The sequence below is a fragment of the Xenopus tropicalis genome, chromosome 2, assembly GCF_000004195.4.
Source record: "Xenopus tropicalis strain Nigerian chromosome 2, UCB_Xtro_10.0, whole genome shotgun sequence".
Classification (NCBI taxonomy): Eukaryota; Metazoa; Chordata; class Amphibia; order Anura; family Pipidae; genus Xenopus; species Xenopus tropicalis.
Genome location: NC_030678.2, coordinates 144,646,260 through 144,666,107, shown reverse-complemented (window position 1 = coordinate 144,666,107; position 19,848 = coordinate 144,646,260). Strand labels below are relative to the sequence as shown.

The 19,848-nt window shown below is 40.4% G+C and overlaps 1 protein-coding gene across 3 annotated transcripts in view; it reads right to left on the bottom strand.

Moving 5' to 3' along the window:
- Positions 1 to 2,714: 2,714 nt before the first annotated feature.
- The window catches only part of ppp1r1a (protein phosphatase 1 regulatory inhibitor subunit 1A), a 60,503-nt gene continuing 43,369 nt past the window's right edge, over positions 2,715 to 19,848 (bottom strand). The window contains exons 3-7 of one of the 3 annotated variants that reach the window (XM_031895935.1): positions 19,305 to 19,342; positions 17,866 to 17,926; positions 7,747 to 7,977; positions 4,189 to 4,298; positions 2,715 to 3,359 (exon numbers count right to left, since the gene is read on the bottom strand). In XM_031895935.1, coding sequence (XP_031751795.1) covers positions 4,219 to 4,298; positions 7,747 to 7,977; positions 17,866 to 17,926; positions 19,305 to 19,342 — 410 coding nt within the window. In that variant the 3' untranslated portion in view covers positions 2,715 to 3,359; positions 4,189 to 4,218. Of the gene's footprint in view, positions 3,360 to 4,188; positions 4,299 to 7,746; positions 7,978 to 17,865; positions 17,930 to 19,304; positions 19,343 to 19,848 lie in introns of all 3 variants that reach the window. The other 2 variants (NM_001015900.2, XM_012956907.3) reach the window with 2 other exon arrangements.

Below are 19,848 nucleotides of genomic sequence, written 5' to 3'. Positions count from 1 at the left end.
GGGAGATGGCTCCCTTCTAAGAGATTCCCCTAATGTATTTAAGGTTGGCTTTCTTCCTGTCCCACCTGCTACTGTGTCATTCTGCTACTATCCTGTATTTATGTCATAGGCGGATGGTGATTTTTTTGTTTGGGGAGGCTAAAAATGTTGCAGTCTGTGGGAGACTGAAGGACACTCCCATGTCTCATTTGGCTCTGGCTTCTGATTGAGATTGTGTATGCAGCTCTCATATAATGGCAGTTTTAGGAGGTAAAATGCTTTCAAAACATCTTTCTGCATAATTTCATAATTATAATAATTTCATAATTGTCTCCTTTAAGTTCTACAGATTTGTCTTCTGTCAGCTCCCAGCCAGTCCAGCCATTACCAGCTTAATATCTCCAGTTCCAAAACTTAAGCCCCCCACAATAACCAATTCCAGCTGAACATTTCTCCCATAAGCCTTAACAGAGTTCATATTTCTAGCACCCCAATCCTTTATCACTCCCTATCATTTCATAGAAAGATTAATCTAGATAGCCCCAAAAGAATCAGTTTCCACCTCAGACTTAACTCTTGGGTGTACTTCTAATTTATATGAGCTGAACATTAGATCTATTACAGCTATGTAAAACTTTGCCAGCGTTCCTACAGTCCCAATATAGTACAAGACTATAAAAATAAATGATATATAACGGAATATATGTGTGCTTATCTTTCTAATAAGATAAAGCAGCACCTTCTCCAGCTCTCTGCATTGCTTTCCCTCAGTAATTTCAGCTCCGTGTAGCTACTCCCCCTGCTGGGCGGGCTAATGTTACACTGGGAAGGAAGGCAGGGAAGAGTAGCAGGCTATGAGCAGAAACTAAGGAAGATTGTACTTAGCCTGAGAGGTGGCATACATTAAGGCTGGATTATTATTATACTTGCACCCCTTCACATCACAACCCTCCTTTCCCCACACAGCCCTGCTAGTGATACGCTGATGTCTGATCTTAACCTGCAACCTCCCTCATGTTCCGTTTTCAGTTAGAAGCTTATACAGCATTATATTGCAAACAAGTTCAGCTAAATTTACAAACGACTTAGGTTTGAGGAGAATTAGCCTCCCCAAGCTTTCATTAAAATCCACCTATGCCGGCAACCATTAGACATATCTGTAGCTTCAATAATATAAGTGCATAAAACTGCAAGCGGTTGCTAGAAACTTTCCCCAGTAACCACTATAAATACCCAAAATAGAACCTTCTGTTTTGGGCATTTTTTTCAATCAAATTTTTTTTTTCAATCAACTCTGATCAAGTCACTGCTGCACTAGCAATGCACCTATAGTGGTTGTTAGGATAGCTACCTAGCAACCAATTACACTTTAATATTGTTCTGGGTATATATTCATGTATCTTTTATTGTTTTTTCACACATCGATTGAATGGGTTGGCATTTCTGAAATGCTAAGGGATCAAGTTGTCTTTTTTGTCTTCAAATTGTCCTTTTTTAATAACTTTTACCAGCCAGTGGGGGTGGGAACAAAAGGAGTGGGCAATAAAGTAAATGGACAGGACAGTGATGTAAAGGGGAGGGGCTATGAGGCGTGATGGCCAGAGGGCAGGATATGGAATCAAGGAAGAAAAAACTGTAAGTTTGGGGTGGATTGAGGGCAGAGCAGGGTCTTATATTAAGGGCCCAGCCTTACTGGCTAAGTTGGTTAAATACCAACCAGATGGCAACCCTACCTGCTTCCTACTTACTGGGCACAGAGCTCCACCACAGCCTCTCCCCTTTTCCCCAGTTAGTAACAGGTGTCACATAGACCTGTGATGGAAATAGGAAAGGGCTGATAGGAATTATCTTTGACTGGTGCCTACAAGTACTTGCCCCCCCAGGAGACTCTGGGCTGGTCCAACCCTAATTACACATTGCTTTTTTATTTCCCATAAGAATATATTTTCTAAATCTGCTTCTCTCCTTTTATAAAAATGTTGACCTTCAGTAGCTCTGTTAATTATTATTTTTAATATAGTGCCATCAATTTACGCAGCGCTTTACAGAATAGAGGGGTACAAAAGACAGAACAGTTAACATGTACATATAAACAATACACAAAAATGGTTTGCAGTTACATTGGATGAGGATCGGAGACACTAGGGGGAGGGCCCTGCTCGCAAGAGCTTACATTCTAAAAGGGGGGGGGGGCTGAGACATAAGGTGTGGAGTGAGAGGAGGAAACCAGTGGTTAGCGAATGTTTGGGGGGTTTAGGTTATAGGCTTGAGTGAAAAGGTGAGTTTTAAGAGACTGTTTAAAGGCTTGGAGAGTCTGGCAGTGCCTAATGGGATGGGGAAGAGCGTTCCAGAGGATGGGTGCAGTGTGTGAGAAGTCCTGGATGCGAGAGGGAGAGGAGGTGATGAGTGAGAGAAGGAGGTCTTGTGTAGAACGAAGGTTACGTCTGGGGGTACTTGGGGATTAGGGGGGTTAAATAGAGTGGTGCGGCACCAGTGAGTGCTTTGAAGGTGAGTAAAGAATCTTGAACTGAATCCTGTACATGACAGGTAGCCAGTGCAAGGATTGGCAGAGAGGGGCGGCACTTGTGGAGCGGGAGGAGAGGAGGTTAAGGCAGTATCTCTACGTTTGGTGCCAGAACGTTTCAAAATGTTGCTATATAGCTAGATTTCCCATAAGCACAATTATCAATATGCACATGTGACACGAGGCAGAAAATAAAGCAATGGAACAGCTATTAAAAGGGCTTCCTCCATTTTATTAAGAATTTGACATTATAACGAATCGCATCTGGCAAATACATGTTCCCAATGCAGGTGCTGCAGTTGTGGAGCAGTGTGGGGATGTGGCACGTTTAGTGATCTTTATTTAAGGTATTGCAGGTGAGCTTTCTGTAAGCATTCCTTCTATAGATGTAGCTGCTAGGTACAGTGTACATTAATCTACAGTCTTTCTTGGGCCTAGGTATTTTTTGCACACACAAAGTTATTTTTTCATTTAGGTAAAACCCAAAAAGCACAAATGATTTTATTCTACCCACATGTTATATCCTCCCGACTCATCCTGAGGGCTAATAAGGGCTAACAATGATTGGCATAGCAGCGGCCAGTTTGGCTTTCTGCATACAGATACACACTTCCCTTGAAAAGGTAGAAGACATACAGTACAGAGGCAAGATATCAAACACAAAGCAATGTTTTCTTGAACTTCTTTGCTTCCAGAGAAGCCTGCAGTTTATTGCTCAGAACTCAGTGCAGACTCCAGATTCTCAGTAGCAGAGAGGTAAGGAAAAATCATTTTTAAAAGGAGGGAGCTGTCGGTCCTTTATGTGCTGTAAGCCCACGATACTGTGCTGGGTTTTGGCTCCTCTCTCCCTTTATACCTGGTGCAAAAATAGAAAAAAACATCAAAGGTGGTAAAATCAATAACATTACACTTGTACATTCCCTATTGCACAGTAGCACTAATGCACACCAGGCTTAGCCATCATCTAAATCTGCAAGCACAGTGGGCAACTTGAAGTTTTCTCTGCAGTGAGTTGCGCCTCAAACTACTTCCAGGTATTTGCATCAAAATGCGCTCCTTGCACTTCTGTATAGTTACACTTGGCATTGCTCAGTTCTTCTTGACTTCCGTTCCAATTGGAAAATAAATATAAATTTAAATATATTTTTATAAATATAAAATATAAATTTTCTGTTATTATAAAGCACCAACACATTTCTGCAGCGCTTTAGAGAGATTATTCATCATCTACATCAGTCCCTGCCCCAGAGGAGCTTACAATCTAAGGTCCCTATCACGTTCACACACACTATGGTCAATTTAGTCAGAAGCCAATTAGCCAGCGCCAGATTTCAAATTCTGCCGCCCCTAGGCCGCCCCCCATTCGCACCCCCTGCGCATGCGCGACCAAACCCCAACCCCTGTGCCGCGCCACGTCGCGTTGACACAAGAGCGCATGCGTAGGCATTCAACTCCCATACGGAGCAGTGGGGAGAAATCCCCATTGCTCCGTATGGGAGCAAAATGTCAACATTTTGTTGCGGTGGGGCGGCATGCCGGATGTTTTAGGAGTGTGGAAGCAAAGTGGAGTACATGGAGAAAATCCACACAGACACAGGGAGAACAGCAACCCGGCCAGGAATGAATTCAGGACTATCCTATGTTTCTCCCCAAATATCTTTGTAATGAGACAGGTTAATACTCACTCAATAAGAAATCCTTTTGCTTTTTCAGACCTATTTGTCTTCTATGAAAGCTATGCGGCTGCTCTGTTTTTTTGGCTCACATGTTTGCGTATTTCCATCTGACACAAGACCTGCAAACATAGAATATGCACACATATACTGTATTTTATTAAATTGGAATAGAAACTAACAGGACAGTATTTCTTACTTCTATAACATTCTCTATGTATTCAAAGCATTTATCATTCTGTAACTGGGGTGCAGCAGGATATGACACACCTAATGGCAGGGGCAGTTTTGTAATGAGGTAAGATCTCACTATTGCAGCAAACAGTTATGTGCCCTCTGCTGCACTTCTTAAAGGAAAACTTAACAAAAAAGTAGTTTAGAAATGTTGCACTTTATGTTTAAGCTTCTGAAGCAGCCCAAAGCAACCCCAGCCCTTTAGCAGGGAAGATCCGTGAATTTAATTATGTCCCCAGTAGCTCCCCGTCTTCTTTTCTGCTAATGCAGTGCTGCTGCTGTTACCTGAGCATAGGGACCTAGTACAATATACAGTACCTACAATAAACTGTATATAAAACAATAAAAGGCTGTTATTAATTCAGATTCTGATTACATGGCAGGTCTGAAACTTGAAATTAGCATCACAATTTCATAATCAGCATATCACATATTTTTAAATTTCTGGCTTGGGGGCAAGTTTTGGAAGCACAGAGACGCAGTTTTACTACAAGCAGAGCCTCCTGCAGGCCAGCAGTCCATATGGGGCTACCAAATAGCCAAAAGGTTGGGGGATCCCTGCTTTAAAGTGGTACTGACACCAAAAAACTACTTTTCAAAATAATAATGTACATTAAAAGTTACCTATAGGTTATGTTTTTCACTGATAGGGCAGTTTTCGTATATGTAATTGTTACTTGAAGTGTCTAAAAATGACTGTCCCTTCTCAGCCTGTCAGTTATAGTTTCTAATACTAAGGGACTCCTGCTGCACCAATATGGCAGGAACATGGGGGATCAGCTGATCAGATAGGTAATGTAAAAGCATTGGACAAATACTTTTAAGGCAAAATTATAAATAGCATGCACAGACAGTGTTACATTAAATTTAAAAAATGTTTAATTTTTGGTACAAGCTTATTGAGGCTAATGGCACATTTTTCCACAGTGTATTTTAGCTGGAAGAGAAATGCCTGGAGCCACCCTAAATTACTGGGACCTGTTTACCCCCTTTCAAAATTAAATATTAAAAAGAAAATTTGTTTACTCTTTTAAAAAACAGATTCAAAGCAGAATCCTGTTGGAGCAGTGCTATACACTGACATGTTTTCCCATTACAGTATTCCTTTGTTTGTTTGTTTGTTTTTTATTTATTTCCATATTAAGTTCATTATTTAGTTCAGTGAAAACCCTATAATTACTCCAAAGATGTGCACTCAGGTAAATGGTACTTTGTAAGTCAAATGCACAGCTCTGCTGGGAAAGAAGGAAAAAAGACCAAGCGGCCATGGCTGATTTTCCCCTTAGGGACAATTCCTACAGCAGAATAATGGCAGCTTGATTTCCCAAATGGATTTCCATTCTCCCTGCAATCGCATTACATTCTATTAAATTGCAGGCAGGGTTAGAGGCCTGAGTTGGCTCTGATAAAAAAAAGAATTGTGCGAAAGTCAGAACTGCAGGAAAACAATCAGGCAGGGAATTTGCAGGTCAATTCTCAAGGGGACAAACAACTCTGGAGATGCTTGCTAAGTAATTCTCTATAGAACTTTAAAGGGAAAGTCTTCAGCACACAGGAATAATGTACATTGCTTGGCTTCTTTATTGCATAACTACTTATTTATGGACAGTGGCATGAAAAGATCATTCAATATAAAATAAGACCAACTAAAAAGTTACTAAGAATAGGTTATTCTAGAAGAGGTCCATCGGACTCAAAAAGGAGGTTCAGCACATGCTGCATAAAGAAGGTTATTATATCCTTCCTCGGGGTCTATTATCACATTCAAATCTATTCATCTCTTTAGTTTTTTAATAGAGCCAAGCAGGTTAGCTGAAAACTAAGAGTAGAAGCAAATGGGAATCCAAGGGGATTCATGGCTGAATGAATGAGAGAATACAATGAGCAGAAATAAGGTCAGGCACAGAATACTGTTACTAAGCAATTCATATCAGCCAGCAGGGCTCCTCACTGAATATAAGCACGGGGAAATGCCAAAAAGAGCAGAGTTTTCTATGGTAAGATGTGCTGGGAGCATTTAGAGAAATGGCTGAACATTAGGTTATGTAATAAAAGGTTCTCTCAGGAGCATGGCAACCAATTAGCCAGTAGCATTTACTGTTTAATATCAAATATCTTATTGGCTGCTATGGGTTACTGCACCTGGACAAACTTAGTTCTATTTATTACTTTTGGGGGTAAAATTCAGAATTCTAAAGCAATGTATGTGACTTTTTCCATCTGATTAACATAGCCAGATCACTTATTCATGAAACTGCACAATTTTCTTTTACTGATCGTGGTACTGTCATAGTTGTGCTACTTACTGAAGGGTATATGGGGCCAATGCATTGGCCTGACCAACCAGATGTCTATTCAGCAAATTTCTAGATGGACAAGGGCATCATGAGGCTATCGATGGAATCCTCATCCAACAGATCTACTGAGGCCCCTGGCTGTGGTGTAACTACAGAGAAAACAGGCCCTGTGGTTGCAAAGGGGGGTGGGATTTATATGTGGGGGGGAAACTTGGGGGCCAGGGGGGCCAGGTAGAGTTTGCTACTCTGTGCTGGACCCTATGCCCAGCGCAGAGTATTATCCAATCACAGTTCCAGAGCTAAATGAGCAGATATGTAAATGTATGGCCGGCTGTAGTCAAAAGCAGATACTAGAAGGTGCAAATTATGCCTAGGATTCTTCTAGACATCCTACCACTCCCAATGTACCTTTATAGTGGGGAATTGTTCCTCAACCAACATTCCTAATTCCCAAATTATCTGGCCCAATATTTTGGCAATAATGAGTGCAAGTATATAGTGATTTGAAATTTTATTTATTACAGAATTTATGCTTGAAACCCATGTGTTTTTTTTTTTATTAAATATGCTGTTACTATCAGATTACTTATACATGTAGGATTAAAAAAGTTATTAATAAACATGAACACTGCAGACATAGTTAAAAAAAGTATACGCTTATCAAACTCCTAATGCTTTTCCATACGAGCTATATTTTATAAGGTTTCAGCAGTGGAAAATTGCACTTAATGATCATCTAGCCTCCTCCCATTCATACAGGTATATTTGCAAATATGTATAGAAGATATGTAGGTTGGGTACAGCACACAGGCTTAGACAACAGCAGACACTGCTCAATAGATGACTGTATAATAATTTAACAAGGAGGTTTCCAGGTCCTTACCCCCCTTATAGAAACATGTTATATCATATCTTCCACCCACAGCTAATGGATCTGAGGAGATGTTGGGGCTTTAGTTCAACAGGACATGGAAGGCAGGCCCCTTGTAAACAAAGAATAATATGCCTTCAAAGGATTATGATGTTACAGTGAACTTACTGTCTAATGAATCCTCCTGACTAGCATGTCTCCTTCCCAGGGAATTATTCTCTTGCTGTCCATCCTGGGTAAAACAGCTACATGGTATATGCGACTCTTGAGTGGAGGCTGTGTTACCATGGCAACAGCATCCCAAGTCAGGCCTGTCATCCAGGTTGTTCTGAAGATGGGGGATCTTCTCCTCCTCTGATCCCTGCTTGCACAGATGATGTTCTGCTAATAGTTGTAGTTCTATGGCAAAATTAAAAAAAAAAAAGTCAGATTTCAGGATATTTAAGGAAACATCTTTTTTTATAGTGCAGCTGTGAATAAATTTGCTGCTGAAGAGTCTATTAAGCTGCTCTTTCCCAAGTCACCACTAGGTGTAGCTATAATCATGCATTAAATCTGCACTGTGCGTTGCACAAAGTGATTGACCTGCTCATTGATTCTCTTTACTGGCCTTTAGTTATTTAAAAAAATATATACATTTTTGTTGCTCCATCTGTCTGCTCTTTGCCTTACAAACTGCCAGATAAGTGAACTATAAGGTAATCAAGCTAATTATAATGGAACGAAAGGGGGATCATTCCCCAAAGATTTCTGTATTTACCTGACTTGCTAAAGCCCCAGCACAGCTGTGGGACACAATGTATAAGCTGCAGATATATTCTGTTCGGTTTATTAAACAAAGATGGGTTTCTAACTGAGATGTCAAACCTGCGGCTCACCAGCTGCTGTGGAAGTACAGCTCCCAGCACCAAGCAACTGACTAGCTCCTGGGGGAATGCTGGGATTTGTAGTTAAATAGCCCCATGAGATCCAGGTTGAGCATTACAGCTCTAAATGTAAGTGCTGGAGTAAATTATCTACCCTGCTGCTTTATAAATGGGGCCTATTTTGCCAGTATGGTGACTTTTTCAACTAAACTATATTTCAGTTTTAAAGTAATGGCAACAATATAATATAAGTTTGTCAAGAACGATATTTTAATGCACACAGATAAATAGGATATATTACAAAGCCCACATCTGGAGCTGTTCTATAGACATGCTGTTTAAATACTGTAAATCACACTGCAGAACAAAAGAGAAATAAGAAAGAAACAGATGATTTGCTGCCATTGTATTGTGTTAATTGTGCTGTAATTTCCAGGTATCCAGCAGGCTGACAGCCAAAAGCTAATAACTTACTAACTGTGTCTGTGCTGCCTCAAAGCAAATCATTTTATAGTTTCAGTATCATTACATGTCCATGCACAGGTGCAAATACATAGCTAAAGGGATATGATGTTTATTATTAAATATTTATAAAGCATCAACAAACTTAGCTACATAGATGACAGATAAATGATTAATACATGAAAGATATAGAGATATATGGAAAATGATAAAGGGGGGTGATAAATAGATGATAGATAGATAGATAGAAAATAGATAAGAGATAAATGATAAAAGATAGATGAAAAACGATAGAAAAAGAAATTATATATAAATAAATGGTGCACACTGTCTTTCTCAGAAAAATACTCTATTTGGTTAATGAAGAGTTTAAAGCTGAATACATTTATAGTAAACAAATAGACACAGCAAGTGGCAGACCCTACAACTGCTGGAGGGCCCTGGGGTGTAGAGGTTATCAGTGGAGGACTGTTAAGCACTTTTTAATTTATGTTTGTCAAAAATGCCATCTTAACCCATAGCAACCAATCTGCAGCTAGAATTTGCTGATCACCTGTTAAAAAACAAACAACTGATTGGTTGCTAAGTGTTACTAGACCTAGAGCAAACATAGCAGCTTTTAATTACATTAACCCAAAAGTTTATTACATGTCTAGTTATTTATATCCCCTAGGCTGGATGAGTGGGAGTGGGTGGGTGGCTTTACAGCCATGGCAGCGCCAATTAGAAGGCATAGGAAACCTTTTTCCTCAAGTTCTTTAAGAACAGATCTGTTTTAAATGGTACGGAACTAGAAAAAGGTGTGGTGGTGGGTTTAGTCCCCTCTTTAAAGCCTGACAGAAATGAGATAATATGTACTAGTACTTTAGGATCAATACAACATGCGGCTCTCCTTTAGCTCTTATGTGGTGCTAAGAGATTTACAGTAGTTCAACAATAGCCAATAGACGATACAGAATGCTACATATGAAACAAACACAGTTCATGGCTGCCAGTTCTATCTCCTGTTTCAGCTCATATGAGCACGCCGGTGTGCACTGATGGGAGAATTATAGTACATTTCATACCTTTCAATATGCTAGCAAAGCTCTGTTACATTGGCACAGCATCCCATAAAGAAATAACAGCTTCACAATGTGGTGAGATGCTCATGTTTTGCAAATTACATGGCAACCCAGCCTTGCTGTCAACAAGATAAGCAATTGTTGTTTGGGGAACATTTCGTGAGGAGCAAAAGACTCTATTAGAGATCCATATTATGCATGCTGGTAATTCTATCACATCTCTTGTAAGCAGAGCTAACAATCATCTTAATAATAAATAATGGGTTTAAATGGAACACCAGTCACACAGCATTGCATTTAAAATGGACTGTCATGACCAAAACCATAGCAACGTGTCTTACAAAATGAAAATAAAAATAAAAAAAACCCTGCTACTGTTCTAAAAAAGCATTAATAGAACAGAGGAAATGCTGAATATTCCTAGCAGATGCTCAGTGCCTCAATGTATCCGCAGCAGGGGGCCTGTCTGTTTATTCTATGATTCCAACAGAAAGAAAGAAAACATTTGAGATCATTATTTATTTATAAAGTTCAAAGTGTAACAGATAGGCAGTTTGTGAACATAAAGATACTGACAGATATTACTAAAGGGTGCAGAGATCCAGAGCTCTCCTTACGGGCACAAGACTTGGTGGGAATGCCTGGGCCCCGTGTATGTGTGACTGTGCAGAGCATTGGGAAAGTTAATATACAGGTTTAGGTTTATTAAATAAAATATAAACCCTTTGTAGTTTTCAAGATGTTAGCAGAGCAACATTACACAAAGTTCTTTATACAAAGGGTAATATTAAGGCTGCAGCATCCCCTTAATCACTTGGGATTCCTTTTCCTCCTCTAACCCTCTCGGCCTCCTCCCTTAGGAACTGACTTTGGCTCTTGGCTTACTGAGCATGCTCAGTTCTCTTTAACTCAGGTTGCCAAACACACCCTCCAGTCTAGCAGCCAATGAAGAGATGGCACTGCTGGTATCCATAGAAACTCTTGTCTACTGCGTCCTCTGCTGCAGAAACATGTTTTTCTCCTAACCTCCTGTCCTGAGCTCAGCTTAACCATTACAGTGCTCAATCCAAGCAGGACTTTTTATCAAATAAGTTCTGCCTGTGTAAGTCTGCATTCTTCATTGCATGAACTTTACAGTGCACATGTGCTGTTTGCAGATGTAAATGTCACTGAAATGTGTGAAAGGGAAAATGGCCATTGGGTAAATTTGTTTTAGAAAAATGTGAGGGTGCTGGGGAATGGAGGGGATAGAGTTACAATACAAATGGTGTGGTTTGGGGACCAACTTATGTACATAGTGGGAAAATGCATTCCACATAATATATATATACATATATACAGTTCCCACTAAATGTGGAATCAGAAATGTTTATGATAATTAATATAGGGTTTATTAATAATGTATTTGTATTAATTACATACTGATTTTAACTGACATGATTACAAGTGATTATTGCAAAACATGGCTTAGATAAAAATAAACCTTTCCAGAGCAGTTTAAAATAAACTTGAAATTAACGCTCTGCGCTGCCTGACTAACTTGACAGAATATCAAAAACACTGTCTCAAACCCAGAAATAAAAATGTATTTCAGCCTATCTCCTGGTTCCCTTTGATTCATATTCAGCACTAGACTTGATGCATATGTAAAACTGCACCCCACCCTGTCTCTGTGTAGCTCCCTGTCTGCCATAGATTGCAGAATGTTCTTTGATATGTGCCGCTCTGCATGTTGTCTGGCAGCATGGAACTAACAGTGTGGCCTGGACACATCAGTGGATTTGCTTAAAAAGTCCTTCTTTTCAATTTAATTTTTCTTCCCTATGAATAGCATTGGCATCAATGGTTACTCTTTAGTGGCAATAATAAAAGGCACTAAATTTACCTAGGAGCAGTAACCCATAGCAACCAATAAGATGATTGCTTTTAAACAGCTGACCAGTCAATGCTACCTGCTGATTGGTTGCTAACCTGCACCTGGGCAAACTTAGTTCCTTTTGGCATATATAGAATGGGCACACATTTAGGTAATAACCACAGGCTGATTGCTTGTCAAGGTGCTTCCCTTTACTCTTAATTAAATAGATCATAGATCAGGGGTCTGTATATTTACTCTTACAGATCAGGGCTACATTCTATGGCCCAATCTATTGCTCATCAGTGACTTATAAGAATGCAACCCACAATATGCTACTTCATTCACATTGTTACTGCAATTTGCAATGAGTACAGATTTGGCAGCACCTGAATCACTTTACTGTTTTGAAGGGTAAATCTGTCTCTTTGGGAATTCAGTGTATCATATGGACAGAGCTAGAGCATTGAATGTATGAATGCAGAGAGTTTGTAAACGAATTAAAGTGATTAATTACAGGCCATTAAACTGAATGCCGTAAATCAGGGATACGCTGAAGACATGCGCACAGGCTGACGTGTGCCCCTGACGTGTGAGCAACACTTTCCTGGGGGTGGAATGAACAGGCACAGTAATCCATCACTTCTGAGTGGGCGGCCATGTCACCTGTAAGACACAAACCTGTTTTGCCATCCTGTCTTTTTCTTCACTAATTACCACCAAGCAACTATTTTAAACAAACAAACCTAAAAACCTGTCACTCATCCTGCACTTACTCTTTTTTTTCTAATTTTTCTCTCATTTGACTGGAGTTTGTAGTCAGTTACTGAAGGAAATATGGCCATTGCCCCCTGGCCTAGCACTGCTGGCTTATGGTGGGATTAAAGTTGGAGCCTGAATATGGATGCGGCTAGATACCATGGATTGTAGGAGCTGTGAGGAACTGCAGTCATGTCAGTTTCAGTGAGGGGGCAAGGGGCAGGCACATACACAGGCTGATAGTGTATGTTATATGGCAATATTCCGTATCCATCATGGCAACCTTTCCTCTGTTCCATTCGTCAGGCCAACAGGAAGTGCAGGAAGCGACTCCTCTTCACTTTGTCACCTGCTTATTCTCCACTCACTGGCCAACATGGTGCATCAGCAGATTTCAAAGTGCCAAATTGTCATAAACAACTGATGTGTGTGTACACTGTATATTTAAAGAGAGAGAGGGCTCTAAATAAACTATTTCTGTCACATTATTAAGACCAGTTGAGTGCTATACTTACCTAGTGTATATTTTTTTCTGTTATTAGCACTCAGGAGTTTGTTTTTTAAGTGTAGAGTGTTCCTTCCCAGATGTTTATATGTATATATATAAAAAAAAAGTGTATGTGCCTACCCCTGCGCTAAAAATGACATAACTGCAGTTCCTAATAGCTTGTACAAGATGCCAGATCTTTTGCAAGGCATTTTTAGACTCCAACTTTAGGCTCAACAGAAGCTGGCAGTGGGAAGGCAGGATGTTGTGGCCACATTTCTCATATTGAATATGAAATTACATAATACATACCTTATATGCTACATTGACCTTTTGTAGATCTTAGGGCCAGTGCTTTCTTTCTTTTTACCATCAGTACTAAAGTTAATCTCTTGGCTACAGCTTGCCAGTAAGGAAGGCAGTAAAAGCTTTAAATAGCCCTGTTGGCTTAGGGTATGTTGCCTGATCCAGGGGCGGGCCAAGCCGACCGGGCGCCCTAGGCAAACTGGTCGGTCACCTCGCCCCCGCGCATTCGCAATTCGATAGATCATTGCCCCCACCGCTAATGACAAGCGAGATGAAGTGAGCGGACTAGGGGTAGGCAGGAGAGGCTGCCTGGCGCCCCCCAATCGTTGCGCCCTAGGTAGCTGCCTCTTCTGCCTACCCCTAGTTCCGGCCCTGGCCTGATCACGTTTCTTGGCCCTTCCTGAAAAGTCTGGGGATGGGCATAGAGGTCTCATCATAGGCTCCTTTTTTAGCCTTCTATGTTCTCCAGTAAGGCTCTGAAGGCAGGGTTTATTCTTCTATTTCTTCAAGCGAATGGCCTGTTGCCCTTACCTTCTTCTTCTAAAACTTAACATAACAGCCCCTTTCTGCCTGATTGTGATAAATGTCAGGCCTCTATGGCAACCAACATTGATGACCTGATTCAAACTCCCACAGCCAAGACACATTTCCTAAACCTGTCTCAGAGCCAGAGATCTGGCGCCGAATACGCTGATTAATTTCAGAGGTGGGCGGCTCATACCACCTTGAATCCAGCAGCTGAAAGGTCTTTATTTTAGGAGAGGGCTTGCAGAAAATATCAAGGAGCACTTAGCACCTGTAGACTCTCAAGATCCCTTTCAAAAAGGCAAAATTCCCCAAGCAAACTCAAGCAAGCAAACTGATGTGTCTGTCTATGACATACATATAGATATGTATAACATCTGATTTATGAGCATGCAGTGGCTTGAGCACATTAATGAGAGTTGTGTTCCAGCTATCATTAAGCAGTGCAGTGAAACACTGTATTTCCCCATACAAACACAGATCGGAGCATTTTAATAATGCTGACATTTCCCTGAAGTAAATATTTAAAGAATGCTTTGGAACTGTTGATATTACCAAGGACTCCTCGGTGCAGAGTTATATATATGATACACATAATAAAGCCAGCGGTTAGTGATGTGCAGGCCAGTCCGCAACCTGCAGGTTTGTGCCAACAACGCAACTTGAAAAGCTGAATCCATCTGCCTCCCTAAAGCCCTGCCTGGTTGATAGGTTCAAATTGGACCCTAGCAACCAGATGGCTTCTGAAATTCCAACCCAAGTAAAAGTCTAAAGAGGTCATTTACGTCCACTATCACAGTGGACATAAATATATTAAAAGGGGTTCTTAACAACTTTAAATTAACCTTTATCATGATGTCGAGAGTGTTATTCTGAAACAATTTGCAATTGGTCTTCATTTTTTATTACTATTTATTAATTATTTAGCTTTATATTCAGCAACTTTCCAGTTTGGCTTTGTAGGAGCTATATGGTTGCTAGGGTCCAAATTACCCTAGCAACCAGGCAGTGGGCTACATGGACAGGAACAAGTAGGTTCTTATATGATATATAGGTGTGTTCCTCTCTATATCTGGTTACACGTTAGCACATTTCTGTGTGGTCTGAAGGCTGGCCCCCAGTAATACAACTGGCCACACATGAAGATCTGATCTCACCCTGGGACATCACAATATGACAGCAGATGGCAGTAGGTATATACCATTACACCCCAACTGGAAACCTCACCCAAATGGATTATTATTCCAGTCATGATGTGAACGATCTAACGGGACTGCACAGCAGCATGTAAAAACTGTCCCTGAAGGTGCCCTCTCATATACTGATTTGTAGGCAACCTCTATATTAAACACTTTTATTACACTTCATATGAGCAGAAATACATTTCTCATCTCATATCCTTCCGCATAAGGATTTCCAAATGTACTAAATCCAGTGCTCCTGGCACTCACACTGCCCTGCTTTGCCACCCATTCCAATGACTAAAAGGGAGTTACTAAAAGGATCTTTAGTGTCTCACTAACTGCTCCAGGGGGGGTGGATAATTTCATGTGTTTTCTGGTTTTATTAGCTGATTCACAATGAAAGCCTTATGGCCCATGCATGATAATACATTCCTACAGGTGCCCTTACTTATCTCACTTACTACAATCCAGCTGTTTAGTGTGCCTGGAGACTGGCATGCCCTGCTACCTATGGGCACACTGCCCCCAATTCCATCTGAGTTTGTGCCTTGACATCATGACATGTTTTATGACACTGGTTACGCATCATTCTTCTGCATTCAGCCTTGTTGGCACACTGTTTCCATTTAAATGCCCATTCTCACAGTGTACACTTGCCCAAGTTGTCCCTGATGTAATCACTTCTTTCCTCAAGCTGTACCTTGATTGTTCTTTCTGGTCCAACCTTCTACCCTGAGTTCAGACCCTTGTTTGTACAGGTATCCAAAATGCTTGGGGCCTGGGGTTTTCCAGATAAGAGGTCTTTCCCTAATCTGACCTCCATACCTTAAGTCTGCTAAAAATAATTTAAACATTAAATAAACCCAATAGGGTTGTTTTGCCTCAGATAAAGATTAATTGTAGCTTAGCTGGGATCGATGTCTATGGAAGATGATCTTTCCGTAATTCAGAGCTTTCTGGATAACAGGTTTCCAGATAACGAATCCCACACCTGTACCACACCTTCTCTGTTTAATCACCATAGCGTGCAGGTTCCGTTCAGCACGTGCAGCAGGTAAGTGAATCCCAGTACCTTCTTCTTACACATAGCTGTTAGAATAACTGCCAGAACTCTCACAATGTGTTTCTTTATCTGTCACCACCTGAATAATCCAGGAGACAATAATAGAAGTACAGAGCGGAACTTCCACCATTTTTTTCTTTGTTCCAGAGATACTGAGTGATACGGAACTCTCTGCTATTTTTTATCCTTTGCTTTATTCTCAGCCGCCTTACTGACACCGTGTGACTCAGCACCTGTGACACATTTTGCTTTTACTTCACATAGAGACGACGGTTGCTTCCCAAGTCACTAGTGGGTGACTCACTGTCTAATGGACCGGCTCTATAAAATTTTCTTGCAAAATATTAACAGCAGGGGGTATTATCAAAAACTTCCTTTCGGGATTGGGCGTGCCGATGTACAGTATATGGAAGAAATGAAGAAATCAGAGTGGTTCATATTTGATTTAAAAGAAAATATATTTTATGTATCCTACATTCTATATTTGAATCCTGTTCACTAATCCACGTACTTAAGTGCCACAGGCAGGGATCACATGTCTGCTTACCATTAGCACTTAATCTAGTTTTTATATATTGCATGTATTTATTTATGTTTATGTGCATATACACATATACAAAGAGTTATTTAAAAATAAGAGTAGAAGTAAATAAAAACATATGAATGGGCACTTGTCTTTCCCAGTACGGCCCAGTTTTGTACAATGTAAGTGCTTTGAATGGCATGGAAAGGCTGTCCCCGTGGCAAAACACACTTGAATCTGATCTGCATGAAAACCCCTGTATTGATGGGCTCCAGTAAAATCCCTTATTCAAAAACAAACAACAGGGTTGGAGTCCTGTTTACTTTGCTCATTTATGAACTGAACAGGTACGGACAAGAAGAATACAAAGAGAAGTGACATATCTAGCAATCACTAAAAATTTGTGAAGCAGTATACAGTAGCTATAGACGTAATGTGTACAGTGTGTATGTTGGGTAGGTAGAGTATATTGCACCATTTTGGTGGCACCTCAAACATTTATAATTTACCATACTGAACAATTTTATAGGAGTAGGGGGCCTAAAGAATTATACATTATGTAATTATGGTCTTTGTAGACAACATCATATTATGAAAATAAGTGTGAGTAGCTAAACCCTTTTTTACCCACGATGTGGGTAGGTGTCCTTAAAAAAAATCTAACAACTACATCCCCCCCCAACCTTCCGCTTGCCAGTGGCAGTGGCATTAACCCCGACTATGGTTGTGCCAATTCAACTGTTTCGCCGAAAGGACTAACACTTTAGGGGTCATTTACTACTGGTAAGCAGTGTGCAGCATTTTGTTTGCACTTTGCACACTGCCTTCCATCCTTGATTAATAACCACAGGTCTGAGTGAACAGTTTGGGAGCACAGACCTGCGGCTATCCCCATGAATACCGGTTTTCAACAGTGCTGTATTCATAAGGGGAGGGGAGGCACACAGACATCCCCCATCTGATATCTTGCCTGTCATTCAGATTTGCAATTTGGATGCAATTAATGGATGCAGGGTGCAACAGGGCCCTGTCCTTGCCACCTCTCATGGCTCTGTGTGCATCAAGACTTATGGAAGAAGTAAATGAGCACTAAGGGGCTTGCTGCTCTTTGAACTCAGTACTATTTAACATACAGAAGATATACATTTATATATAGTTTATAGAAAAGCTATATATGTGTCTGAACTAAGTACCTTTCATGGTGGGTGTTGTACGGGACATTTTTTTCCTCTGATGTGGGGACATGGATAAAGAAGACTGTAGGAATAAAAGAGCAATTAGTCTGAGTTATATACAAAATATTTTTACATATTAGAGTATCTAAAAAGGAGGCAATTTAAGTGTGTGTGTGTATAGCTATATCTATATATATATATTTATATTTACATTTCTCTAGAGCTGCCATCATGAGAGTCATTTTTATAAATACCATTCTGACTTTCACACAGACTCAGTTACACTGAATCCCTAGCCTATCTTATGGGACATCAGAGAATTCCACTCTATTTTTAATGACATTTAAAATATGTTGGATATTGCTGACCTACTAAATGGAACATGAGGGACAGCGCTGCCCAAGGCAGTAACTTCTGGTCCAAGGACTGGACATTAGGGGACATTTAGCCTTTCTTTATGATATGAGCCCCTATTAAAATAACTTTATTGGTCATTGTGCAATAAATGTTGACATGGGCAGGGCTAGAAACACTAGCTGCAAAGGAGGCAAAAGAGCTCTGACCAATTTAAAGACAACAGGTTAGAACTTCACGTGAATGTAACTTTTATTGACATTTTGCATATTAGAGGTTTCTCTCCTACTTTTCTACTTTCGGGAAGGTACAATGGCTAGAACCAGTTGTCAGTAGGGTTACCACCTCACCCCTTTATTACCGGCCACATAGTGAATCCAACTCCTGCTTGGCTAATTAGCAATTTATTTAGGCTAATGCCACACGAGGCATAGGGTGGATATTTTCGGAAAATTCTGCCCTATGCCTCCTACATGTGCCTGCACCGGAATGAATGAGATACGCTCAGGTGCAGGCACATGTACCCGAAATACGCATAAAAACGCAAGATAATGCAAAGTCTCGCGTTTTTATGCGTATTTCGGCCACATGTGCCTGCACCTGAGCGTATCTCATTCATTCCGGTGCAGGCACATGTAGGAGGCATAGGGCAGAATTTTCCGAAAATATCCACCCTATGCCTCGTGTAGCATTAGCCTTAGATGCATGCTGCAGACGGAACTGATTAATGTGTAGCCATGCAGCCATGTATCTAAATGAATTGCTAATTAGCCATACAGGATGTAGATTTAATATGTGGCCGGTATGAAAGAGGTGAGGTGGCAACCCTAGTTGTCTGAATATCTGAATATCTTAGATGTAGAGACTAGTTCTCAATACAAATGGTTGGCAACAGTGTCAAACACCACTACAGCAAAGAACAATATATTTATCAATCATTCTTTGATTTGAAAATCACAAAGAGGTAATCTTAAATCCATGTGTATAATGAAGTGTGTAAATCATTTTTATCTATGCAGTGGCATGCTAAGTCACTGTCACATCAATATAACATCTGACATTTATCATTGTTAGGATAATTCTGCCAGATGTAGGCATCTTACCTTTTGTAAAGGGTTGGGGACACGTTCCTCATCTATCTCTGGCAAGGAAGCGAGTAAAAAACACAAATGAAACACACAGAATACAATAAGTGCCTTGCTATTATGGATTTGCTGTACATTTATATTTATTAAATCTGCAAGTTTAACATATGGTACAGTATGATCCCGCAGAGCTAGAAACAAGTTATAGGAGAAAGACAGTTGAGCTCCATTTTAGATCTTAATTTGAATATAAAGTAGGTGCTATTATGAGTTATAAATATGTTTAGCCCACACTGCAACCAAACCTAGTTACCCCCAGATATGTGCCAGGTCCAAACAAACTCCGCCCATTTTTCAGGGCTCTGCAGAGCGGAAGTTGTAGGTAGAAAGAGTGCAGAAGGGAAGGGAAGGGAAGAAAGAAACTAAGGGACAATATGCTAACATCAACTTGTCCACATATAAAGTGCACTTGGCGAAAGGGTAAACATTAGAGCTAATTACCTATTATTCATACATGTGGCTCTTATATTTGGCCATTATGGCCAGTGAATTCTACAGCATC